The sequence below is a fragment of the Tinamus guttatus genome, unplaced genomic scaffold (genome assembly GCF_059628265.1).
Source record: "Tinamus guttatus ecotype Peru unplaced genomic scaffold, ASM5962826v1 Tinamus_guttatus_pri_ptg000039l, whole genome shotgun sequence".
Taxonomy (NCBI): Eukaryota; Metazoa; Chordata; class Aves; order Tinamiformes; family Tinamidae; genus Tinamus; species Tinamus guttatus.
This window is the reverse complement of record NW_028288573.1, coordinates 492,399-518,712: the sequence shown is the minus strand read 5'-3', so window position 1 is coordinate 518,712 and position 26,314 is coordinate 492,399. Positions and strand designations below refer to the sequence as shown.

Here is a 26,314-nt window from a genome sequence, read left to right as displayed (position 1 = left end):
CAGATTTGGCTCTAGAATTTTCTATGGCTTCTCTAAAAGACCCAGTGACAGGTTGGCTGTGCTTGCTAGCTCCAGATATCCTGGAAGGAAGATTTAGTATTTAGGAATTTAGTATTTAGTATTTAGTATTTAGGAACTTTAGTATTTAGGAACTTTAGTATTTAGGAATTAGTATTTAGTATTTAGGAACAAAGATATGCCAGTTCTCCTTATTTGGCTTTAGATATCTCTTTCTGTTATGTGAAATGTGAAATAGCACCCACTAGTTTCAAACCTTGGGACGTCACCATCTATATGGTTGAGTGCTGGATCAGAGCATCTTTTTTTCCCCCTCCTGTCTTCCTGTGATGTCTGCAAGTCTCTTGGCTGCTTGGTGGAGATAGGAGTTTTGTACCGAGAAAGAGATAGCAAACAGCAAGGGAACAGCTCACAAAAGGAACAACCACATCCCCACAGAATAGCTTATCTACAGCTTTGCAGGCTAAAGGCTTTCCTAGAAGAGTTGCAACTTCTTAGGAAACTTGCAGTCTAAAAGGAAAAAACAGGAAAAAAAAAAGTGCTTTTGCACAGTGTGTTTAGCTTCCAGTCTCCTCACTGCCTATGCATGTGCCTGTATGTGTTAAAGTAATGACACACAAATGCTTGCAGGAAGACATAGTGTTTGAAGACTGTATATTAATCTTGCTTAGAATCAGCAGTACTTTATTCTTTAAGCATAACCTGTGGTCCTGCTGCGGGAGTACAAGGTCTCTTCCATGTGAATCAATACAGGATTTTTGTGATCATAGGTTCCTTAAATTACCACTCCATTTGTTGCTGTACCGACCACTTTGTCTTTTAGTTCATTCTCCTGGCCATGGTCTGTTGAAATGCAGAATTGCACTTCACTTGCAGCCATATCCCTAAATCACAGGCAAAAGACATGCTTTTTTCTTGCAAAGGCTACTCTCCCAATTGCACTTCTTCTTTAGGCAAGCCATCTCTTTTTATACGCCACAATCTGCTTTCCATGTTACTGTTCACTTGGTGGCCTGGGAAAGCATCAATGCCAGATGCACATTCCTTTTGGGCAGTAAATGTTCCTGCAGCAGTAAACCATGCACACCAACTCCTTGTTTCATTAAAATTGCACATGGTTCCCATTTGCCCCTAACTGGTCGCACCTCAGTTATGCCATATTCTCCAAGTGGAACACTTAGACCTGTGGATCCTTCAAGCAATCCAGAGAGCTAGGAGGAAATGAAGTTCTATCTCTCTGGACCTGGCTTCACCTCATCCTGCATGTATTGTGTCTACAAGTCCTGGATCTATAAGTGAAGACTGAGTTAAATCTTAACTCCCCAAATGTTATGTAGAGCAGAAGAAAGTGGAAAAGCTATTTTGAGTTGAGCATTGGCTGACCAGCTTTGAGTCACATGCTTTTTATTTTTATCCACTGTTTTACTTTGACACTGCACGTGCCTGTTGTTTTTGCGTGTTGGTTTTGACAACCATCTTTCCAACACTACTAACCTTGCTTGAAAGCGTTCTTCTTTGGAAATTGTCAGTGGCTCAGAATAAATTAAGATGAACCTTATTGGAAACATCCCTTGGAGAGAGGTGCAAGGGGACTCTCCACTGTGCTCTGGTCGTGGTGCAGTCAACTCCACTCCCTCTGCTTGCATCATTTGGATTTATTCCTTTACTGTGCTATTTGCCTGCTGCCTTTTGCCTCTAACCTTCACGCTTTAGTGATTAGGTCAATATTTTACAGGTGGAAAGCACAAAAAGGCTGCCAAAAAGGAGACAAGAGAAATAGCTCTTGCAGGATTGTGTTCAGTGCTTTTTTTTTGTTTGGTTGGATGAAGTTTCTGCAAGCTGCAGGCGTGCTCATTCTGCAGCCTCTCTGCTTGCATTGTATCCACGGACAGCCTGGAGTGTTTTGTTGACAGGAGCGGTGAATCTAACTTAGCAATGAGTGGAGCTCTTACCAACCAGCTGCACTGGGTGCCTTTTCCAGCAAACCCTGTGGTCCTGCCAGTTTCCCTGAGTTCAGAACCACTCAGTAGGTGACGTAGCTAGTGTCTTGTGTATTTTTTCAGAGGCTTTTTCTCTGTGTTTTTTCACAGGTGTTTCCTGAAGCTGGTCTTCCTTGGCACAAAACGTGCCATCTACACATAGATCTTAAAGATTCTGCGTGTAAATGGATTCTCAGTTCCTCCTTTCTATCTTCCCACCACCCTCCAACAGACTATCTGTGGAGGATGGAAAAGCAAGGCAGCTAAGATGATACCATCAGGAGTTAGATGCAGGCAGCTAACAGGGCATCTGAAGAGTCTTCAACCAAATTGCATTTAGAAACCTAAATGAAATGTCCAAAAGAGAATTTGCATGAGAGAGGCATCTTTTTCTGTTATCAATGTATTTTGAAGGAAATAGCACTTGAGCTTTCATAGGATGAGATGCAAGTTGATGTAAAATACTTACTACTGCTGCCTTATTAAAAAAATCTATGTAGTTAATAAGCTACATGAAAGATGCAAAGTGTAACCCTAGTTGTGCTTGTTTTAAGCAAACTTTCATCTTTAATTCCTGGTCTTGTTGGGGGGAATATCTTTCTCTGAAGCGGGGAAAGCCCTTCTGGGAGAGCTTATAGTTTTCTGAGATGATGAGAGATCTGGTGCAACCGCCGTCTTATTTGGAAGAGTTGTATCACTTCCATATCTTTTCCAGTGTTGGAAATCCATAACATCTTGAGGAAACAGACAGGAGATGGGGAAATCTGCAGCCTGAAAGGCCACCCTGATAGGAAAGCTGGTTAATCGTTAGCAACTGCAGTTTGTGATAAGTTGGTTCAAATAGTGCTGAGGCTTGAGTCAAGACTCAAATTGGCTTCTACTTTTCTGTGTGGCCTTCAAACAAGCTTGCACAAGTGCTGCAGAGAGGCAAAGGTTTTGGACTCGTAGGAAGAAGGCCAAAAGTGAATGTCTTAGTTCTACTTTAAAAATGGGAAAGAAAGTGATCTGGCATTTTGCTCTCCTGTTTTTATTTAGACTTCTACATTAGTCAAAATGTTCCCACAAGTTTGGGAGTTATTTTGTACAAGTACATACAAATTCTTTCTAGGGTGGTATTTATTTTGCAAGTGTCTGACAAGTAGAGGTGACTGGTATCAAGAAGGTGCTGTTCCTTACTCAGCATTCCTCGGAGTGCTTTGGCAAGGCAAAAGAGAAGATTTGGACCACCAGTTCATTAAGCTAATGGGAGCTGGTTTGGTGGTAAGGAGTATGAAAGGAAAGGCAGCCAGCAGAGGACCTCTTACTTCACTCACTACCCTTCTTGCTTTCGTAGTGCGGTTCTCTGGTGATGCTTTGTAGCATCTCTGCTGGTGTTATCTTGTTCCAAGACAAAACAAAAGAGGTTTGGTTCATTTTTAGGGCTTTGGCCAGAGGTAGTGATGGAGCGAGGGTAGAGAAAGCTTTCAGCCTTCTCTCTCTGCAAGAAACCCTCATATTCAATATTCTAATCTGTAAAAGACCTATTTCGGTGATCTAGCTGGAGGTCACTGTGCAGGCAGATAGAAGATCAAACTTATGGCATCATAAGCTACAGACTTATTTCTGTTTTTTTTTTTCTTGTTCTTTGTGGATGCCAATTCTGTTCCCAATGTTTTCTCCTCTATTCTACCTTGCTTTAGAATTAGAGAAAATCCTGAGAGGTTTTCTTGTCCCTTTTCCAAAGAAAGCCCTCAGTGAGCCCTCTTGCTCGTTATGTAAGCGCACAGCTGCCAGACAGTCTGACAGAGCTTCCCAGGAGGTTGCATGCAACTAGCCCAGACTTGTCCAAAGGTCATGGTCCCCTTCCAGCTGTGGTCATTTACTACAAGGGAAGCCAAGTGTTGGTCAACAGTTGCTAACAAATTGGCTGGAGGGGTGGGAATGCAGTCGAGAGGGACACGGTGAGACAGACAGAGCATTTCTGTCTTTTAAACGGGACCTTCAGCATTTCCTTAATGCTAGAGAAATCTGTGTGTAAATATCATCTCATCTTGGACCCATTTTGGAGAGGTCTCCCCATAAATGCCAGAATCAACCCCAGTTGCTCTTAGGAGGCTTAGACCTACCAGTTGCCTTAGTCCTGCATGGTGTAAGCACCCCAGTGTGCACCAGTGTAACAAGGAGCTCTTGTGGGACAGGCTGAATGGGAGAGCTGCTTGTAAACTCGGTAAAAGAGCCTCAGGAAATTGCTCTTGGCCTAATCTTTGTTCTTGGAGTAGATCTTGTAGTAAGCCTTCAAGTGGAGTAGAATGACAGCTCTGTTCCTTGGCATGTTCCATGCGTAGTGTTGGGGCAGCATTTCCAAGTGCCCTGTTCTGTTGGGGATGGTTTTGAGGGAGCAGGGTGCTCTGTCCATCTACTGATGTGATCGGTGGCCTCAGGACAGTCTTTAGCCTCCTGGGCACACTGCTGGTCCCCATGCATTCTGCTTTGCCTAGCTGCCTTTGGGGATCAAAGAACTGACTCCCCACACAGCCTTCCCTTCTGTCAGGACTCTGCAGCCAAGCAGGTGGGTGTGTGGCCACGTCTCTCGCCTCTCAAAGCTGATTCCTTATCTCTAACTATGATGCTAACCTGTTCTCTCACATTGCTTTAAGTGCAGATTCCTGCACATTGCTCCACTCTTAGCCTTAGATCTTTCTCTGCAGTGAGTGTGGCACTGTAATGTTCTGCATGACGACTGGGAAAATAACTTGTCCTCTATGTCTCTTTGGGAAGCAGCATAAATCCTCTAGATCCTTCGTTTAGTTAATGAAGTTGTAGTGCATCTCAACCAAACATCTCACTTAAAAACCCGCATACTGCACACTCAGAAACCCTTGAAACACAAGTGGAAACCTTGGCATTTGCTCTTTTCCTGAGCATTGGTCCCAGAGGAAATGGGCTTGGTGCAAAGCCTGTTTTCTAAAGGGTGTGTGCCTCAACCTAAAAATGCTGCTTATCGCTGACAATCTGCCCACTTACATGAAAGCATCTGGCTCCAGTGGTGCAGTTAGTCTTTTAACTAGGATTCGTGGTGTTTGGAGTTAACTGGTACATGTACCACTGGCCTCTCACTTCAGGTAACATGTTTTGTGAGAGTGTCACCATCTAGTGGCTGACCCCGATAAAGGCCACAGGCTTGAACGAGCAAAGACACTACTGCTTTTGGGGAAATCGGCTGCTACACATGTGCTGTTTGGCTGGTATAAGCATGGCCGAAGTGACATGCTAGTTACAAGTCTTTCTACCGTGTTGTCCATCTCCATTTGCCTGTATTGGCAAATAGCACTTGTTTTAGTTTCACATATGTTGACTTCCCTCACATTTGTCTTTGGGTTTCTTCATGAGAAGAATACCCTCTGCAATCTGAACTGTAAGGCAGATGGTCTCTGCTACCTTACATCTTATCTTGACACCTCTTCTTCCTGTGAACCCCTGAGAAAATGGCCCTAACATAGGGGATAAGGTAAGGAGCATTTGGCTGGAGTTGGATGTGTATATGCGTCTGGGCAAGTAAAAAGTACATCTAGGGCTTTTTTCTTCTATGCCTTTTAGGACTTTTTTGCCTTTGTTAAGAACTCATCCAGTGTTACTTGGAAAAAAGATTTAAGTGATTGTGTGTGTGTGCATTGTGTGTGTGTGCACAGACAGACAATTTGTACTATGCAAGAGAGGCCAATGAAATAGAAAACATCAGCTGCTTGTACTGCACTAGTCTTGGACTAGTCCAAGCCATCTCCTCTGTTTTCCTAAGCACTAAGCTAGCCAGCTTACAAAAACAAAACAAAAATAGCTAAGGGAAAAGAAATACATTAGCCATTTGTGTCATTGCTTATTGGATGTATTCCTTGGATCTTCAAACACAGCAGGTTGTTATTTTTTTAATATTAGAACGTCAACTAAATATTTGTGTATACATTTGTCTTTCTCTCTGTTCTCCCCGTCATTTTTTTAATCATATCAAATTTGAGAAGCAGCCCATAAGGCTTCTCACCTTTGAATCATGGTATAACTGCCAAGCTTATCTTGTTAAAGATGTATATCCCCATCTAATTTAACTTTTCATAAATAATTAGAAATCACTCATGAGACCTTGCCAGCTGCTCCAATCTCACAAAGTGACCCGACCTGAAGCCCCAAAGTACTGAGAAACATTCATCTCAGAGTATTTTTATAGGCAGTACTTCAAAGGAATTGTGGTTTAAAAACATGCAGCTATTTTGGTGACCACTTGTGTGGGATAAAGTTTCCCATCAGTAATAGCAGGACTGTAACAGAGCTTCATGGAGGAGGAAGGAGTTCAGGGGGAGCAGATGCAGCACCTTTTGCCTCATTCTGCTCATAGAGTAGAAGTCCCCAGAAGTAAAAAGGCTTCTCTAACATGGCAGGGACTGAATTTGCAGCAGAAATGCCATATATTTCTGATGTTTCACGGAGGATGAAAAAGTCCTTTGACAAGTATGCATGGTCCCCACTGTGTTCTTTACCCTCTGACCTGGGGCGAAGAGCTGCTCAGCCATAAAACTGGCGATCAGCAGTTTGAAGGAACAAAGACGGGAACTGGGAAAGCCTGTGGCTAGAGATCTGCAGCTCGGAGCTCTTGTGAGAGCTCTGGGAGATCAAGCTGGATGTGAAGAGCAGCCTCATCCCCGGGGAGAGGCGATTTAGCCTCCTGGAATGTAGGGGTAGGCTTGAGTTGGAGGGTCCTTTGCTCCATGGCCTTCCACTTGCTCACAAGTGTAGCGTTGAAAACTGTCATGTGCTAATGAAGATACATGTTTTGGGTATTTGGTCTTACAGTGAAACTGTTGATTTTAGTCCATAAATGAAAGTCGGTTTCTTTGTAAAGTTGTGCTACTTTAACTAGAAATTAAAGGTTTGCTAAGTTAGCAGTGAAGTAAGCAAAGAAAACGGGCTTTCAGTTACATTCCCAGCAAATGGAAACATGTCCATCATCTTTAATGCTAATAATATTATTGGTTTGGAAACCATAGTATTTTGCAGGATCCCCTTTTGACATACTTCTTTATCATTGTCAGTAAGATAGAGGATTTCATGACTGATTTCAGTCTTGTTGGGCAGACAATATATTTTTAAGTATATCAGATGTGCAACAGATAAGACCTTTGATACTCTGTCATTATAGACTCCCCTGTCAGTGAAGTGCCGTGGAATTCACAAAACCTTAAAGAAATCATATTCTCATTGACTTTTAGGCACACTTTTTTTTTATGGTTTCGGTGATGGTGGTGGGGAGATCCAACAAACAGAAGGACCTAATAACCTGGTTTTTAAAAGATATTTGCAGTCCTCAAGGACAGTGTTTCACTGTAGCTAATAAATTTAGAATAACATAGTAAATTCAAGTCTGAAAAAATTGTTGAATAGCAGAATAAATAAAAATGTACAAATTCATGATTTTAGTGCCACTGGATGATAGATGCTTGGAAAAAAATAAGAACGAACATTTGACAATTAATGAACAAAAGTTTTGTTAGTTGTTTGAATCGAAGCCAGCAGGATTGTCTTACTCATTTTAAAACGTATTTGAGAAGTCTGGCTGAAGCATAGGATTTAAATGAGAGCAGGGTGAGCTTGTCTTCATTCCACACCAGCCTCATGGAAAAAGTTCCGGGAACTGGTCTGTGTAACCAGGACTGTCTCTTCCTTTAAATCTGTTCTCCAGATACTTCAGGAAGTACCACTTAAAGCTGTAGGGACAACCTGTTTGCCTCATTATTTTTAAAATTTTGGTCTATTTGTCTCATTATTTTGGTCCCCACTTCTTCCTGTAGGCGCTTGTCTAGTTAAAACCTGTGAGCTATCAAGCAACAAGGTCCTTGTTTAATGTCTTATATACCTAGGCAAATGGATCTCTGAAGTTTGTTGCTGGTCTTAGGCACTACTTCGAATGCAAATGATAACTTGTTTTTTTTTTTCTTGCTTGTAAAGGAGTATCTTCCACCTCTTTCTCCATCCCTTGCCTTCCTACTTTTTAAAAAAGTACTTCCTATGATGTATAAATATGATACATTCAACAAAATGCAGATAAAATGCTGCAAAAAGTTGCTGTGAGAGGAGTAGCCCTTTCTTGTGTGGGGTAAATAGTTTGTGGTCCGTTTTAGTTGCTGGATTTCCAAAGTCTGGAAATCTTGGGCCAGATCTTCAGTGAATATACATTAGCACTTGTGCATATAAGAGTTATAGGTACAAGTACCTGATACTTTTCCCCATGCCAAAAAAAAAAAAAAGCTTTGTGGGGATTTATATGTTACAGCTTTACATCATCAATCATATTATGAACTTGTTCATCCTTTGGGTTACATACATGGGAAGCTTTTATGGCTTCCGTAATGAGTAATCTAATGATCACATATGATTCTAGGTAAGATTTAAGTGGTCATATTGCAGTTTTGATGTTCCTTCTTCTGATGAAAATTTTAGTACTTTGTTTTGTTTTTTTCTTTGCACGAGTTATTTTTGGGGCACAACATTTTGTAACAACGATTCTTATTTCTCCAAGGATTGGTCCTCTCCGAACTCATTTTCTGTAGCCCTTGTAAAGATTAAGCCACTTTTGGTGCTTGCATAACATGTTACGCGTGTTCTAGGGGAGAGAGATTTAGAGAAATAATTCCTGCCCTGTCACTAAGATTTGCTCTCCTGCTGAGTTAAGCAGGTTTTCCAAAGAAGAAGGTTTTCCAAAGGTTTGCAGAACTTTTCCAAAGAGGAGGATGGCTACAACAGTATTTCTTTGTGCAGTGCAGGAGAACTGTTCATTAAGCAATGCCAGTAAGCTACCTGCTGGATCCATCTGAGGGACCTACAGCTCCTACTTTGGCGTGGTTGAGGCTCAGCTGACTTTGCTGCGGTCCGTGCACGACACTGTGGAGATGTCTGCGTCTGGCTGGATTCTGGATGTGTGTAAATGCAAGCACACTCTCTCTGTGCTCCCGAGCATCCGTGAACAAATAAAATGCAGCACACGACTTCTGGTGATGGTTTTCAGCTGCTCTGGGTGGTTTCACTATGGGTTTGCTGGTTGCTCAGTGAAGCTGCCATTCGTTCAAGGGTTGGGATTTTTGCTGCACTCAAAGGTGGCAGCTCTAGTGAAGTCCCTGGATGTGGGATGTCCCCTTGGACCGGGGTGTCGTGGCTATGGGGAAACAGAATCTGCATGAGACACCTGCTGTACAGTTTAGAAGTAGTTGCTTGTTAAATCTCAATTGTATTGAAAGATGTTCAAGACATTCATTCAATATAAATTTCATAGGCTGGGTACGAAGACTTTAATCTCTCATGCTCTTAGCTATAGTCTATTTTATGAATTTCTCTGAGACGTTAATACAAGTAGTGCTTGTTCTTGCAGAACTAGATTTCTTCTAAATACAAACTTCCTTTGTCTTTTTCCTGATTTTTCCATGCTGTATGGGGTTTAGAATAAATCTGGAGGATGGCTGGCCTGGAGTTTTGTTCATCCAAATGGCTTTTTGAAACAGAGGGTGTAGCAAAAATCTGAGGCTGGGAGACCTGGTGAGTTATGTCCAGCTGTAGATATGTATATAATTTCTTGTATTTTTTCTCTCTTTTGACAGTAATTCGAGCTAAAGTTGTGGGAAAGAAGCTCATGAAAGATGGACCATTTGGAACGATGCGATACACTGTCAAGCAGATGAAGGTGTGTTTGCAGGCATTTCTTGTAGTTATGTTAATGACTGTAATTAATGTGTAATAACCAACAGAGGCTGCATCTCACAAATAGCAAAACTGCAACTTTTCTTTTGGTTTTTCAGAGTGGTGGGTGGCCAGCAATTGAGAGAGATTTTCCTTGAGAGGGGAAAGGAGCGAGAAAAGGCCATTCTTAACAAACAATGCTGAATGCCCAAATTCCTGATTTATTTTTAACATTTCTGCTGGTGAAAGGTGCCAGGTGCGCCCCTCTGGATGCCAGAGTCCTGCTTGTGTTCAACATGCACAGTGTTAGAGTGTGGAAATGCAAGCCTTTCCCTGCAGTCCTTTCATTGAGTTCACCATGCGTCGTCTTGCTTCTTCCCTTGTGTTTTTCATGGCTGCCGGTTAGAATGATAGCATTTTTTCCACGCACAGAATAAATGAAACTGTTACGGTGAAGTCTATATATAAAGACTGTCCAACAGCTAAAGCAAGCACTGTAGCTATCAGATACCATCAGCTTTGAAGAACTATAAACTGTGGACTCGGAAGTAAAAAGGAGTGCTTCTCACCAGTCCCTTGGTTTCTCTAGTTCTTCCCTCCAGAACCCTAATTCTCTGCTACACAGATGGGCGAAGCCTATTGCTTTGGACTTACTTTCTTTTTTTTTATTTATTTTTTAACTGACCTCTTGTTATATAATGTTAAAAATCAGCCCTAGGTTGTTTTCTTTGGCTACATTATTCCAGTCATAAGACTGGTTTATGTCTTTAAAAAAAAAGGTGGGGGGGAATGGAAAAGCTTGGCAGAGACTGCAGAAATCTGAAACATATTAGACAAACTAAAGGTTCAGAAAAAAACAGTCACTTGCCTGCCTCATAACAGTAACTCTCTTTATAAGGCAGTTTATAGCTAAGCAACCAAGCTCTGAAGAAGCGACGTGAAGGCTGTTTCATAAGCTGTCACAAACCGCACACAGAGCCAAATCTGGCCTTGGCATGGCCCTTCCGCCAGGCTCGGGTGCTTGCACTTTGCGTAAGAGGGCATGAGGTACGGGGCTTATGGATTTCCCTAATCTTTAAAAATATGTTGTTTTGCTTAAAAAGAATATATGTATGTGTTGGCCAGCTTGTATTTGTAAAAGAGGCAGCTGGTTTTGTTGGCCAGGGTGCGACAGAGCTGCCGCCCCCTTTTTTTGCCAGCTGTCCCTGGTTTCGCCAGAGTTGTAGCGCTTCTCGTCCACGTTGTCACCCTCCAGCTCAGCAGGCCTCATTGCACAAAGCTACTTAGCAGCCACACACCGTGGTGGCTTCATCTGGTCTTCTGTTTCTCACTTTTCCCCTTTTGCCCAGATCCGGAATGCTTCTTCATACTGTTCCAAGAGTTCAGTGCTTGAGTTACAACATTTGCCTGTGTGTACGGCCACTAAGGGGTGCAGCAGTGATCTAGAATGACAGCACGAATTACCCTTTGTTGCATTTCATCGCTTCTCTGCACAAGCACTGAAATTTCAGATATAAAGCACCTGCTGTGCAGGAGTGTGAACATAATAACTTCTTCTCCGGGCTCGTTAAGAGCAGCTGATCTCTGCCCTTCTTGTCCTGAGGAACAAGGTCAGCACGACACTTGTGCAGCCATCTGAAAAGGAGATGACACTCGCTGAGGTACCTGGCAGCAAAGCACGCAAGTGAGGGAGGGGAAACAAGTATGTCTCAGCGATGGCGTGACAGCCTTCAAGTGCTGGTTTCCCTTCCAGAAGACCAACGATAATGACACAGCCAGTCAGCCTCAGCGAGCCTCGGTGCTGGAGAGCTCTGGCAGAGCATTGCGCTTCCTCCTCTGACCCAGGAACTCGTAGCAATATCCCTGCTGGGAGTGAAGAGGCTTCTGTGTCTGCTGGCACGGGGAAGAGGGCAAGCCCAGGCGAAAGGAGCACATCAGGTGGAGCAATAGCCGCTCTGCTGCCAGAGGACAACCTCATGTCAGTCTCTGCGTACAGCGTCTGAGCCCGTCCTGACTCTGTTTTCATTGGGTTGTTCTGCAGCACAGGTGCAGGGTGTTTACAGCACACACTGCATTAATCTGCAAAGTCCCCATGCCAAGACCACAAGAGAACAATTGCCATTCTGCAGGAACAGATCCCCAGTGTTTTGTTAAGTAACAACCTGAGCAATAAAAGCAAGAGAGATTTTTGAAGGGGGAGATCATGTGCTGGCCAAAGAGCCTCTAAGGGCACATTATGCCCTGCTGCATAAATGGTGGGCAGGTAGGATGCTGTACTGTGCATTTAGCTGCGATCCTTGGCAGGAAGGATCCTGAACCAAAGTGCTCAGCTGAGCTGGAATGTCCTGAGGACCTAGTTCTTGATAAACAGACCAACCGAGTGTCTCCTGTGAAGTCCTCCTGCCTTTCTGCTGAGCTAAGAGAGCTCAGGATAAGAAGGGATTCAGCTCCGTGCAGTGGGGGAGCAGAGAGTGATGTACCAAATCTTGCCCTTTTCACCCCAAAGAAATGCGTCTGTCCTCCTGCTGAAAAGAAAACTATGGAGGCCTATGGCTCTGCACAGCTGCATGGGAACAACACAGAAGATAAAACTAAGTGAACTTAGATCAAGTGACAGGGCTTTCTGGCCACCTGCAAACCTACCTGCACCTGCAGGTGAAAAAACAAAACCCAAGTCCCTTACTCCATTCTCTCTTGCTAAATTGCCTGTGAGGAGTACTGACAGACTTAAAAGGCAACAAACTATCCTTGTATTTTTCTTCATGATTTTCCTAAGTTTGCTGTGGCTGGTTCTTTCTCCGTAATATTCCTGAATTCACTGCTGAATTTCACAACTGAACCAGATCGGGGCCTGGATTAGAGCATAAGGTCAGCGCCCAGGCATGCAGCAGTGTCACGCTTTCTGGTGTTTAGGTTTTCTGCTTGAAAAGGCTCTGTGCTTTTTCAAGCACTGCCTACCTCCTCCCATTGCTTTCTCAAATACTTCAAGAATATTTTAAGATCATGTGTCGGAATTCTGCACAGGACTGATCTAACCTCTGCATGTGCTGTGGCGCTGCAGCGTGTTCTGAGAAGGGCCCAAAGCTATTTCAGGAAACTGCAAAGGAAACAAGGAGATAGGATATTGCTGCTCTGTGTGCACGCTCAGTCCCATGTCAGTTGGCCACGGCAGCACTTAGCACAGGCTGCCAGAAGCCGTGAGTCCTTCTTCACTCTGCTGCAAATCTCTAAAAGGAGCTAACGGGGTGAAACCTGATAGTTACAAGAGGAAAGAAGGAGAGAGGGTTTAATTTCATTTAATTTTAGGTGCCTAAAGTGAAGCATCTAGCCTTTCTTGTTCTCTTGATCCTCAGTGGTGAGGGACAGGCACCACCAAAGAGTGATTAAGCCTACCAGGTGTAGATGGCTGCTTCTGGATGGACTGAATAGTTCTGGAGGTGCCAGCCTGGCATTTGACTGGAGAGGGAGCCTAATATATATGAAGCCCCTCAACTTCACGGAGCTGAAGTTCGGCATCGTGATTCCAGGCCTTGGTATCCAGCGTGAGCTCACATGAGGTGGAAGGAGCGAGGAACATCGCATGGCATCGCATGGCATGAAGTTAATCGTACGTCAGGAAGCACCGCAGGCCTCGCCTGCGCGTTTCTGAGGCGCTGCTGAGGGGAACGCCGATAGGGCCGCAAATGGAGGAGCACGAGCAGGCACCGCCACGTGATGCTGGCTAATGCTTTGTTCTCTGTCATTATGTTCCCTAAAATACATGTTTGTGGCGGCAGGAGGACTCCGAGGGTAGCAGTTAGGAGAGAGACTAGTTTTATGGCTGGTCTAATAGCACTTCCAGGATACTTTGTGTATCCAAAAATAATGCTTACAGTGCCTTGTTTTGAAAGGGGACACCTGTAGACAATTCCCCCCCTTTCTTTTTTTCCTCCTCTTTGGACCAAGGTCATGGTGGTTTTTCTTTAGTCAGATAGGATGGGATAGGCCCTTTCGCCCTCACTAGGGGAAATCAGCATGATGGCTGCTGGCCCTGCTGAGAATCACGGAGGAGAAAAGTGAAGTGAAGTGGCTCTTGGGAGCATGCTTCCTTCTGCAGCCCTGGCAGTGCTCTTCTTGATGATAACATGCACTAGTTCAGCATCATTAGCAACTTCTGAGTCAACCATGTTGACTTCAGTGGTGTAGAAGATGCAAGGACTCATGTCTGAAGGGGAGGGCCTGAGTGTTTCCCCAGAAGGATGGTTTTTCTTGCTGCACAGGGGCAGAATGTGTATAGTTCATACTACTTGGATATTTTAGCACTTGGAAGAGCAGACTGCCTGCACTGTTCATAAGCTCTCTGCACTACAGCTCATGAGCTGGCTGGAGAGGCTGGGCATCCCCAGGTGTTGTCGTACCTACCCTTACACACTTAGATACTGCTACCTTAGCTTCTCGCCACCGTGCCCTGGAATGAGGTCGGAACACATGATCTTCATTACATGTGCAGATCCTCACAGTATCCTCGTGCAGGAAGGCAGAGCTGCTCTACTGATGAGGAACCAAAGTATGCTGAGAGCTAGAGTGCTCATCTAAAGATGCACAGGGTGCCTGTGCCAGAACCTCACTCTCCAACTAGCTTGAGCATTACTGGAAAATCTGAGTAGATCATCCCATACCAACAAAATTGCAGGGATAAAGGAGAGATAAGGCAAGGTTTCCTATTCAGTGCAGGACTTGTGTGCTTACTGTAGGGCACATGGGTATGTCCTATATATGGTCCTGTAACTTTTGTTGATAGTATATGATTGATTTTTAAAAATGCATTCGTTGCATATTTGTTTCATTGTGCTAGTACCAGGCAAACATAAGTTTCCCTAAAGTGCAACAGTTATGTCAGGCCAGATAAGGACACATGAGAATTTCTGATTCCAGGACTGTCAGAATATGCACAGGTTCAAATTTCAAATAAACTGTTGTAGGCTTCAACTTGAGCAAGATTGTGAAAAAGGAGAAGGACAGTAAAGGACAGTAGAGGAATTCTATATGCATGATATTTTCTGTATGGCACCTACCAGTAGGACCAGGCTAATTTTAGGAAATCGGGTAGAATTCTGTTCTGCTTTCCTTTACTTTGAGAAACATTAAGTCCTGGTCCTGGTCAGTGGAAGTTGTGTATTCTAAGTGTGTGAAAAGGAGGCATTTGATTTGAAGTCTTAGATCTAGTACCAAAAGCTCTTACAGCATCGACATTGGAAAATTTGGGCTATTATTTCAAAAAAAAAATCCCTTTAATGAGAGGAAATCATTAAAATCACATGAGGTAAAAAGGAATCCAAACTTGAACTAATTTATTTTTCCCCATTATGAGCTCCATAAAGGACAAAGAAATTGTTCAGGATGCTGGCAGACCTTGCCATGTCAGCACTTTGCTCACTTAGTGCCCCTGAAACTAATGCAAGTGGAAAAAGAGGTCCCTGTGTTGAATTGCAGCAGCTTGTACAGGTGGGAATTCTTCTCTATCAGTGAATATTGGTGAAGAGAGTTCCCTCAGAATCCAGCTGTTTATCTTTCACCTTTGTAAGCACTAAAAGTTCACTGCCTGGCACCAAAGTCTAGGAACTTAAATTCTAAATAATCTAAGTTTTTTTTTTTTTTAAGATGACTCAAAGCATTTTTGTTCTCTCTAGATGTACAGGGGCTTCCAGATAATGCCACATGTTCAGTACATCTATACAGAAGCCTCTGAGAGTCTTTGCGGAGTCAAGCTGGAGGTCAACAAGTACCAGTATCTGATTACAGGTAAAGGACACTACTTTCTTCATAATCAAAACTTCTTTCACTCTGCATACACACCTGCTAGAGACATGGACAGCTGTGTTGACAGCTCTATAAGCAGCTTCCCAAATATTGTGATGGCCAACAGTATTTCAGTATTTGGTATTTCAATGTGCAGAGGGTCAAATGACTCACTCTCAGGTTTAGATTGCCCTCTCTGTCCTTAAATATCTCTCTTCTACTCAGCCATGTAGCGACAAGTATGCTGTATATCAGTAAATGGCTACCACTTCATACCTGAGCTGGCATGTCTTTCCCAGGGAACAGGTTGCCACTCAGCTGTGAAAGAAATGGAAGGTGTCATTTGGAATGAGCTGGAGTAGTTTAGGGTGTTGAGATGAGAGATGCAAGGAGACAGAGCTGTGAGAGTTCCCAAGCTTGAGAGGAGCCTGACAGTGTTATTCACCTGTGTGTTGCTGGTGGTGTTTATAGCTCGTACAAAACTCCTAACTTACAAAGTGCAGTAATCTCGCTGGCCAACAGGTTTTGAGCCAGTTAATAAAAAGAAGGCAGTTGCTGAGCAGTGACTGAAGCCAAACATATTGAGAACATTAGCAGTCACAGCAGACGAGCAAAGGGGTTGAGCTGAGAAGTGCTAACTTGTGATCGTGTCTCTCTTCTCAAGGTCGTGTGTACGAAGGGAAGGTTTACACTGGCCTGTGCAACTGGTATGAGAAGTGGGATCGTCTGACTCTGTCCCAGCGTAAAGGACTAAATCATCGTTATCACCTGGGCTGTGGATGCAAGGTATGTCGTGTCTCTAATAAGGTGGCATTAAGATGTTCAAACTAGAATTCAATTTCTCTGGCTGATAATACCAATGATGTTGGTGCACAGCCAGGAAAGGAAATGGAGGACAGCAGTTTTTGCAGAGGAAACCGAACAGTTCAGCTTTAGTTTTGAGACCAGTGAAGAGACAAGTCAAATACAAATGTTGTGTCCACACCTTTTTAATGCCTTGTCAAAGTTAATTTGGGCTGGGGAACCCTTTCAGATTCCTCGCAGAATCATTTCACAGGTGAATAAATTTATGTACTGAAGGTTTGGCAAGATAGGTCTGTTTTTTTTCCTGTGTAAACATTTTGAGTAGTTAAAACCTCACAGCCTGGCAGTGGCTCTTAGATGTTGCTCATGGCCCCAGGCCTGTAAAAATAAAGGCACAAGCTCAGTTTTTCTGCACCTGAAAAGCCCTTTTGACTCTGGAATTGCCTGTGTATGTGAAATAAAGCACATGCTTACATGCTTACTGAACTGAGGCTGAATTTAGAGTTAGCAAATTGGGAGAGGAATTTTAGATCCCTTGTTTTTGATGAAAAGATATTTTGCCTGGTGTTGATTTCCATGTCACCTCACCTGATTGCTTTTTGCAATTGCAGATCAGGCCCTGCTACTATTTGCCCTGCTTTGTCACCTCCAAGAATGAGTGCATTTGGACAGACATGCTCTCCAACTTCGGCCACTCCGGATACCAAGCGAAGCACTATGCCTGCATCCAGCGGGTGGAAGGTTACTGCAGCTGGTATAGAGGATGGGCACCTCCAGATAAAACCATCATCAACGCCACAGATCCCTGAGCACATTATCCCTTCTGTATCTCCCCTCTCCCTTACTTGTGGCTGAGCTTCCTTTGGACACTAACTCTTACCAGATCATGATGATGACAATGAAATTAGTGCCTGTTTTCTTGCAAATTTTAGCACTTCGAACACTTAAAAAAAAAAAAAGAAAAAAGTCTGTGCTATCTTACTGAATTTGTTGTAATCATCTTTTCCATTTTTTGATACCACTCATTTTGATCAGATGACATTTGGGAGCTTACTTTTGCACACCAGAGGGAAAAAAAAAAAAAAAAAAGGAGTTCTTGCTCTCTTACATGTATCATTAGCTATAGTGATATAATCTCTATTTTTTTAGGAAAACAAAAATTTAAAAACTATGCCAAGTAGGCACTGTATTCTTCTATGCGCTGGCTTCCCCTCGCCCCTTCTCATGCACTAAGTGCTGAAAATACATGGACAAATATATTTGAAGGAAAACAGGTTTCATTAATCAGATTGGCAGATGAAACTAGCCAAGTAAACCAATCTAAACTATGGAAAAAATGACATCCAAAAGAAATCCTCCTCTGTGGAAAAGATTGGCAACTCCATTGACTCCAGCAGTGGGAGGATTCACCTGGTGCGTCTGACCACATCATCTGGTAAAAGCATTGCTGACTGACTGTCCTAGCTAATTCAGTCACAGTGTGAACGTAACAGCATGTTTGAACTCCTGGTTTCCCCAGGACAAAGGAGAGACTATTTTGTACTTTTGTTGTTGCTCAAAAAAAAAGAAAAACAAAACCCTTTTCCCCTCAGTTCAGGGAGGTAAGTCCACCTACAGCAGAGGAGATGAAGTGCTGTGCCATGCTGTTTTGAGCAGAGTTGGCCCCTGAAAATTCTTGTAGCTTAGCTTCAACAGCAAAACTAACTTGTGGATACTTTAAACCAAACAGATGAAAAAATATCCACTGTAAATCAATCACATGAGAGAGGGAACGGGGAGACTTGCTAGAGCTCTTACTATAAAAGAAGAATCTATTGCCAAAATAGTGTTTTGCTGAACTAAGATGTATATACATATAATGACATAAGCTATTTTTGACAGGATATGGATTTTTTGGTGTTATAAACAAAAGAATGGTTTGATTGTGTTTTAAAGACAGAAATATTGACATTCCGAGTCAGTGAATCGTTTTTAAGATATTGAAGCTCCAGTGTATCTGCAGTAGTAGCTACAGTCATTGTTTCCTGTGTACCTCCTAGCACCACGGTTCCTCCCCTGCAGCTACACTAGCTGCATTTGTTTATATAGTGAAAGGAAGTGTGTGGGGGAGCTAGGCAGGGAAAAGCAGTCTCCTCATAAGTGCTGGCTGGGATCATAAAATTTCAGCTGCCCAGAAGATTCCTTCTTTGTCAAGTGTGTTTCCCTCTCTGCACTGTTAAGCATAGCTCTGTGCGTGTGCTCGAACCATGTCCTGCAGTGATGTGGGAGGAGGAGCCTTACTGTCTTGTGCTTTGCTGTTGACTGGAGAAGTTTTTTTTTTTTTTCGTTCAATTTTGTTTTTTATTAAGAAAACTATAATATAATTTTTCTTATCAAATAAAAATATTTTAAGTTTTAATGATGGTGAAGAAGGGGTGCTGGCAAAATGGGTGAGTGAGTTTTGGATGGGGAGGGTCTGGGCAGGGAGAAGTTTATGCTTAACTTTGTTTTTGTATTATTATGATTATTTATCTTAAGTTTCCATGTATCTTCAGTTCATTCCACTTAGAAAGCAGAGCTGCCACCAGTAGGTAAAAGGGTTGCAATGATGGGGCAATACAGCATTTTGCAGTTAGTGACCTTTTAAATCACTGGCGGGTTGCTTGGGGTGCCTTTGCCAAATGGAAAAGGTTTTGTCCGAGGTAGACACTGATGCATGGCCATTTTTTGGGCTACCTGGGTGCTGCATTCATCTGCAGACATACATCTGTTGAAATGGGCTGTTTACTGGGAGAATTCTTACAGCAAAAAGTGCGTAGCTTCTTGTTTTTAAGATGAGCTCGATGAGGCACTTTCAAAGAGTTGATGTAGGAAAAGACAAAGTAATTTGTGTATTTTTCAGCTGCTCTGAGTAACAATGCAGCATAAAACACATGGAAAATGGATGGACTTTCCTGTAATTCAGGCTTGGAATGCTTTCCAAAAGTCCTCTTCCCTATGACTACTTCTAAATTATGAGGTGGGTATCAGAGGGAGAATAGGGTGCTCCAGAGCACCCATCGGGTGATCAGTCAGAATCTTGCCCCTTTGAAAGAGTATTGCATTGAGCTCTGGATACAGTGAGCCAATTTCTGTTTTAGCCATGCAAGTGCAACAAAATCACGGGCCACTGAGGGCAGAGGAGAGCCAGCCTCACCCCGCTGAGGGTTGCACCCTCTGTGCTCACGTCGTGCGGCGTTGCTGTTCCTGGAGAGAGAGAGCCCTCACCAAACTTGAGGGGATTTTGCAAAGTTGCCATCTCTTTGAGCCATGGCCTCTGGTCGTGGCTTTGGAAGGCTAAATGAGAAAGCCTCTCGATGAAGCAAAATGTTGATTTCAGTTTTCATTATATTGCAGCTCTGCGTATTTTACCTGCTCACTGACTCTTTTAGCTAGCTGAGACATCACAGTATTGCACTCAAATTATTGTGAAAATATTTGCATTTTAATGCTATGAGGACTTGTGTCCCTATGTAGGATATAATGTAGCTGTGTGCTTTGTAAACAAGAAAACACCAACCCCATTACCAGAATTTTTTTCCTGAAGCAAATTCCCATTTTATATTGTAGAGGGTAAAATATTTCTGAGATGCTAACAGCTAGACGACTGGCAAGAGTAAGGGTTTGATAGCAAATCTTTTCCCTTGCTGTGTAAAGAATCAGTTGTTAAGGCTTTTAGAAATGTGGAGCCAAAAGAAGGGGGAAGAATCCAGTAAAAATACATTTCTTTGGGGAGGCTTCTTAACTTTGTTTCTGTGCGTGCTATCAGGGACACGTATTTCTTGGCTAAGCCTTAGCTTGTGCTTGCACCAAGAACCTTGCATGAAGGTCCCCTTAAAGCAGGGGATGCCATTAAATGGATCGAGCAGGCTCTAAATTGAACTTGAAGACTTATTTCTATCTATATCTGCTCTGTTTTCTCCTGCTCTGCTAAGTCACTTCCACCTGCCAATGAACAAAACTCCCCCCTCGCTAGAAGAGGCCGTGCAGTCTGTGGGCACGCCAGATACGGGGATGTGAAGAGGGCAGGTAAGAAGCTCCCCCAGACTGGCAGGCTCTGGAGGATGCAAGGGGCTTGCGGAGCACAAGGACCTTCCTGTCAGCTCTAACATGCTCTTCCCTTCACCCCATAACCTAAGGTTAAAGAGGAGCTCTCAATGGCACATGTGTGCGAGGGCATGTACAGGATGGGGACTTGTTTTTTCTTACGCTTTAGATGTATCAGCTTTATTAAAAGTACTTTTAAAAATGCATATGCCATATTTCTGTACTGTTCCTTTTTTATTTATGGATATCTTCCTTATTTGTTTGAGTGTTTTCCCTTCAAGAATTAGAAAAATACGAAAAATACTTAAAAGGTTTGGGAGAACCTAGACATTACTGATTTTATTTTTTTTTTCTAAAAAAGGGAGGGGGAAAAGAGAAGGAAGACATCTGTGCATGGCATACCTTGAATAAAGTCCTCTTGAGTGACTTGGGCACAGTGATCTTTCCTTATAGGAGGATGGTGGGACAAAACTGCAGTTTTAGGCTTAAAAATCCCTTGTATTGAAGAGTCACTTGATCCTTTAGAGAAAACTATTCTGAAGCCTGAGCATATCACCCTTTCCCATTTTTACCGGTTGGAGCAAAAGATAACCCAGGGTGATGGTAAATACATCATTATGTTTTTATAAAAAGTTTCAAAGTGAAGGCCTCTATGGGAACAAGTTCCCTTTTTTTTTTTTTTTAGAGGATGTTCAAACTATCTCTCCTTTGCAATGTCATTTGTAGCTTAGAAAGGCAGGACAAAAAATAGGGAACTGCACAAACATTTTAATGTGTTTTAATGTATCTTTCAAGCAATTTTTTTTCCTTTTTTTTTTGGGTAATCGGTCTTGACAAAAAGTTAAAGGAAAAGACAAACAAAACTACCAAGAATTTGTTGCTGCTTTGCCTGTTCTGGTTTCTGATTCTCTCTGAGGTTTTCTTTCATTCTTAGAGCTTCTGCTGTTCCTGATAGTCACAGAAATTTGGGGAGGGAGCCAAACCCATGTGAAAAATCTTGTGCAAAAGGAATGTATTTGCTAAATTTTGTAGCACTGTTTACAGTTTTCCTCCTTGTTATTTATAAATTTTATATTCAGTGAATGTATATTGTCTTTTAAGGTAATGTTGCATAATGTTCACTTTTTATAGTGTCCTTTTATTCTAAACAGTAAAGTGGTTTTATTTCTATCACAGACATTCTGTCTCTGCTTCACTTTTATTAGTTTCCGTGCACTTCAAATGAACACAAATGGATCTGCAAGTGGATTTATTCATTTCCTTCCCTTTCTTGATAACTCTTTTATTGGGCCCAATGCAGACATTCCACTCCCGGCAGTTCCTGCTCTTTGGTAACAACATCCATCCAGGAGTCCCTCCCTATTTTTTGTAAGGTTGACAGATCTGTAGAAGATCTTGAAGATCTGTTATCAGGGTCATAAACCCAAAAGAGATAAAAATCACTTTAAAGGTTCATGTATGCCACTTGAAAATTGGCTGTAGGGGATCACTACAGAGCAAGACAGTCTTATGGCCAGCTCTTGAAGCGCCAGGAAAGCCTTGCAAGAACAGTTGCCAGATTGCTTTTATTTTCAGTAAACTTACCACTGGGGAGCGGGTTGAAAAGTATATCTGCATAGCAAAAGACATTGAGATTCATCTTTCAGATCCTTTCTGCTAGTTATGGCTAGTTTAAAATGTCCTATTGTCATGGGAAGGAAGCATCAGAGAATGTGTTTTCAACTAAATCCAAATGCTCATGAGAATAGTTTTACAAAATATTTGTCTCACTTTAGGAAAAGCTTTCATCCCTGTGCAGAATATTGATAAAGAATGAAATTAAATTTTAATCAGTTCTGTATTTAATCCTAAAATTTAGAAGGTAAAGTTTGGAAAGTTTTGGCTTAAAAGGGTGAGAGTTTCTTTTGTAAGAACATCATTGCTTAAGAGTATATTATGTTGCAGAGATAAAACCACAAAACTTTATTAAAAAACATTTCCAAGGTGTTTGCCACAACATTTTTTACAAGTGCTAACTGGTATGGCATGAAACACCCCTAGGAAAGAGAAAGAGTGAGGAAGGGGTACTGTCATTATTCCTGTTCGATACATGGTGCTGATTGACAGCAGGCAAGCAACTTTCAGAAGCCTTTTGTAGAGCTATGAGTAGAACCCAGCTTGGTTGGCAAATACTTGCCCTCTCTTAGCCTCCTTAGGACAGAGTAGCATGAAAATACAGCTAGAAAGGATCTCAAGGTTTCATTCCTTTTTCCTCAGTCACCAGAAAGAAGCAGATGCCCACCCCACCTCCACCCCAGTCTAAAAAGGACAAGTCTGAAAATGACTAAATGGATTATTGCTTAAGAAAATGTTTGGAAAGTGACTGATTTACAACACATTACTCAAGCTTGCATGACAGCAGTGTCTGTGTTCAAATGAGATTATGTACAGTTTATAAAGGTTTCTTTATTCTCCTGGAAATAAGAGCAATAGCAACCACAAGTAGGTGAACAACTGCTATAAATAACTGTTGAGCAGTTATTTATAATAAATGGTGAGCAATAACTGTTACAAAGAAGACAAATATATGAAATTAAGAATTGCTTGTGTGCTAAACCAAACTACTGCACTTGTAACGAACATACCTACATGTAGAGGAATCGTTCAATAGATTATTTCCAGACAGGAAAACAATGCCATATTCCTAGATGAAATATTTGCATTGAGAAGATTATTCAAATCTTCCAAAGCCACCCTTCCCAAAGTGGTGGTTAAACAAGCTTGCAACTGTCCTGAAGCATTACACATGTAACAAAGCCCTCTTTATCGATTAGAGGAAATTAGTGAAACTGAATGTATCAACTGATTTGCCTTAAAAATCTGGAGCAAACTCTAGGCTGGTGTGTAAGAAGCATCTATTTGTTTATTTGTCTTAAAAGGCAAGTGCAGCTCTTACCCCTGAATTGCTGATACACTTCACAGCATGACTGTACTTACCTGCATGACAAGCCTGTGAAGTGTGGAAGTGCCCAGGTCCCCACAGCACACGTGGAGAGAACAGAGGGTTGGATCAGAGAGGACTAGCATTTCAAGGTATTTGGGTGCCTGGGGTGAAAATGAGCATTTGTGGAATTTTTCACAAGAGTCTAAGGTAATCTTCTCTTAGAATTTTGAAGCTCCATTAAGTGCTTAGTTCTGATTAGGCATCAGAGTTGGCCCACAGTGTGGCAAGAAGTTTGTGGGAAAAGAGGGACTTAAAACACTTCTGAACCCAGGGTTGACATCACAACTCTCTTAGGCCTCCAGGCCTGCACCTTGAGGCCATGACCATGGAGCAAACCATAGAAAACAAGCTCAAACAGCTGAGGACTCCCGTATGGGTCATGGTTCACATGCAGGGGATCTTATCAAAGCCACAGCCAACTAAGACGAACCAGAAATTCATATGTGTAAATTGGGACCAAAAGTTCACAGCAGACTTTTCATCAATCCAGGAAAACAAAAGACACGAACAGTTTTAAAGCCACTCACTTTGACTTTTTCTCCAGGACTAAAGGCAAATATCCCGTAGGAAACTACATGGATCTCTTTGGAAGGTGTCCTAAGAGGTCAGTACAGTAACTGCACTGTAACCATGCAAGCAAATAGGTGTTTGGTCATTGACAGGAAGACTAGACGCCCCAGAGCGACTAGGCAAAGGAAGTGTCGCAAGGTGAGACATCTTCTTTCTCAAAAACTGCAGTTTACACTGACAAGCCAATGAGGCTGATTGATAGACATTTTTCATGGATGACAACCACATAACAGATCAAGTAACTGGATACTGTCAAACAAGCATCTTTTACAGCCCACATCTTGAATCTTCAGTGCCTGGTCAACAATGACAGTGCGGGGGAGTGAGGAGAAATACACTTTATCTTAATAAAGAGATTCCTTACTTTAAGGGATGAGCTTTTGTTGACCATATTTTACAATGGACTTTTGTCTTTTTTTTTGAGACTGCTCTCATTTTCACTTTCCTTACTTTAAGGGATGAGCTTTTGTTGACCATATTTTACAATGGACTTTTGTCTTTTTTTTGAGACTGCTCTCATTTTCACTTTCCTTACTTTAAGGGATGAGCTTTTGTTGACCATATTTTACAATGGACTTTTGTCTTTTTTTTTGAGACTGCTCTCATTTTCACTTTGTGGAGGGTCCATATGCGAGCTTAGGAAAGGCTAGGGAATAAGGAAAAACGCTTCTTAAATGGTGTTTTTGCTTATCACTTTTTAGCTGATATTCCTCTTTGAGTAAAACTGAGGCTAGCCCCAGTGTCCCCACTGCCATCTCTCATGCCCAACTCATATTCATGGCTCCCCCCCTGCTCCTTATTACACTTTGGAAACAGAAAAAGGAGAGGGTACTCACCATCTGCTTATGGCTTGGGAAGAATGTTTGCTCCACGAGGGGGAACTTCTCAGGACCCAGCGAGTTGAAGATTTTAATGAGCTGAGAGAACTTGGGGAGGAGGGGAGAGAAAGGGAGGGGAAGAAAAAACAGACACAGAGGATATCAGTGGCCTGCTGCGTGATAGTTAAGTGCTTGCAAAATGTTCTCATACTGGTGAAGGAAGTGAGAAAACTGCAATTATTGCCCACATCATTGATACTTAGAGTTGGCAGTAGTAAAAAAAATATCAGCTTGATCTAGATATCCAGGCCCAAGCCAGGCGGAGCACACAAATCTTGGACTGTGAGAGCAGAGGAGGGATTAAAGAGATGAAGATCAGTTTGGATTCAGTTAAAGATCTGCTGTGAACAAACTTTGCTTTCCACATATGGTTGGCTGGTGGGCCCTTTTCAGAAGAGCAGCCCTCCACACAGGGCAGGGGGCAGGGGAGATCATCTCCTCTCCCGACCCCGTTTACCAGTGAATCTGAGGCCTGCACCATTCTGTGAAAATGATGTCCAGAGAAAGCAACGTATAACATCTGCAGGGAAAGCAAGAGCACCAGTGTTTCACGCACAAGGATAACAATGAACTTTGCTATTATCACCACTGTTATCACTCTTATTATTTGCTTATTATTCAGGGTCATGCCTAGTCAGAGAACTCAGGAGAGATTTAAGAGCATTTAGAATCACACATCAAGCCACCCTGCTTTCTTCCCCATTACCATAGGCAATGCTGAAGCGGCAGTGATGTGGTTAGATTGGCAGTCTTGCAGAAAGGGAAATACGGATGAATACTGCAGTTCAATTATTTTAATGAGTGTTAGGAGACTATAATGACTGTGTATTTCTCCAAAAGAAGCAAGAATCTTGGCTCCTGCTGAGCTGGTATATGTGACTGAACTCCCCACTGATATCCTATTTGCAAAATCATTTACAAACTGAACCTAATTTGCAAGCCCTTTGAACAGAAAATAAAACAATACCTAGAAGTTTGGTAAGCCATTCTGAATTCATGAAATGCCTCCAGCTTGGGTCCCGTCTCACTGTGCAGTTCTTTTTGCAAGAGTTCAAGTTCTCCAGTAACCCTAGGGATGCTTTCATGATGAGGGAGCTCACACAGATAAGGGAAGGAGGTAGACATTTGGTGAGCAAGGTGCTGGAAAGAAAACCCTTTTTCTCCCGAACAACATGAGCTACCTAATCTTATATTTTCTAAACATTCCTGAACCCTGACTGAGGACAGTGAAACTACCAAATTGCAGCCCCAAGGTTACACTGCAAATTAAGGAGAAGACTACTAAGAAGGTTTTCTGCTGAGTACCTATGTTAGGGCTCCTATCACAGCCACTAGACTACTCTACGCAAAAGCATTTCTGCATATGATACTGAATCTTCTCTTGTTGGTAGAGAAATATTCCCTCAGATATTAAAGGGTGATATGTGTAAAAAATTCAGGCAGAGCCTAAAAAAAATCAGGTTTCAGGGTGTGTGCCAGACACATGTTGAAGGGGCAGCTGCCAGCAGATTTGCAGACAAATGTGAAGAATCCTCTTCTTAATC

The 26,314-nt window shown here is 42.4% G+C and overlaps 2 protein-coding genes across 2 annotated transcripts in view; one reads left to right on the top strand and one right to left on the bottom strand.

Annotated features, from left to right (window-relative positions):
- TIMP3 (TIMP metallopeptidase inhibitor 3) overlaps nucleotides 1-18,672 on the top strand; it is a 34,264-nt gene extending 15,592 nt beyond the window's left edge. The window contains exons 2-5 of the mRNA XM_088535245.1: nucleotides 9,614-9,696; nucleotides 15,362-15,473; nucleotides 16,135-16,256; nucleotides 16,886-18,672. Of these exons, the coding sequence (XP_088391371.1) occupies nucleotides 9,614-9,696; nucleotides 15,362-15,473; nucleotides 16,135-16,256; nucleotides 16,886-17,083 (515 nt within the window). The 3' untranslated portion in view covers nucleotides 17,084-18,672. The remainder of the gene's footprint in view (nucleotides 1-9,613; nucleotides 9,697-15,361; nucleotides 15,474-16,134; nucleotides 16,257-16,885) is intronic.
- The window catches only part of SYN3 (synapsin III), a 189,784-nt gene that overhangs the window by 100,628 nt on the left and 62,842 nt on the right, over nucleotides 1-26,314 (bottom strand). The window contains exon 6 of the mRNA XM_088535308.1: nucleotides 24,729-24,818. Within this exon, the coding sequence (XP_088391434.1) occupies nucleotides 24,729-24,818 (90 nt within the window). The remainder of the gene's footprint in view (nucleotides 1-24,728; nucleotides 24,819-26,314) is intronic.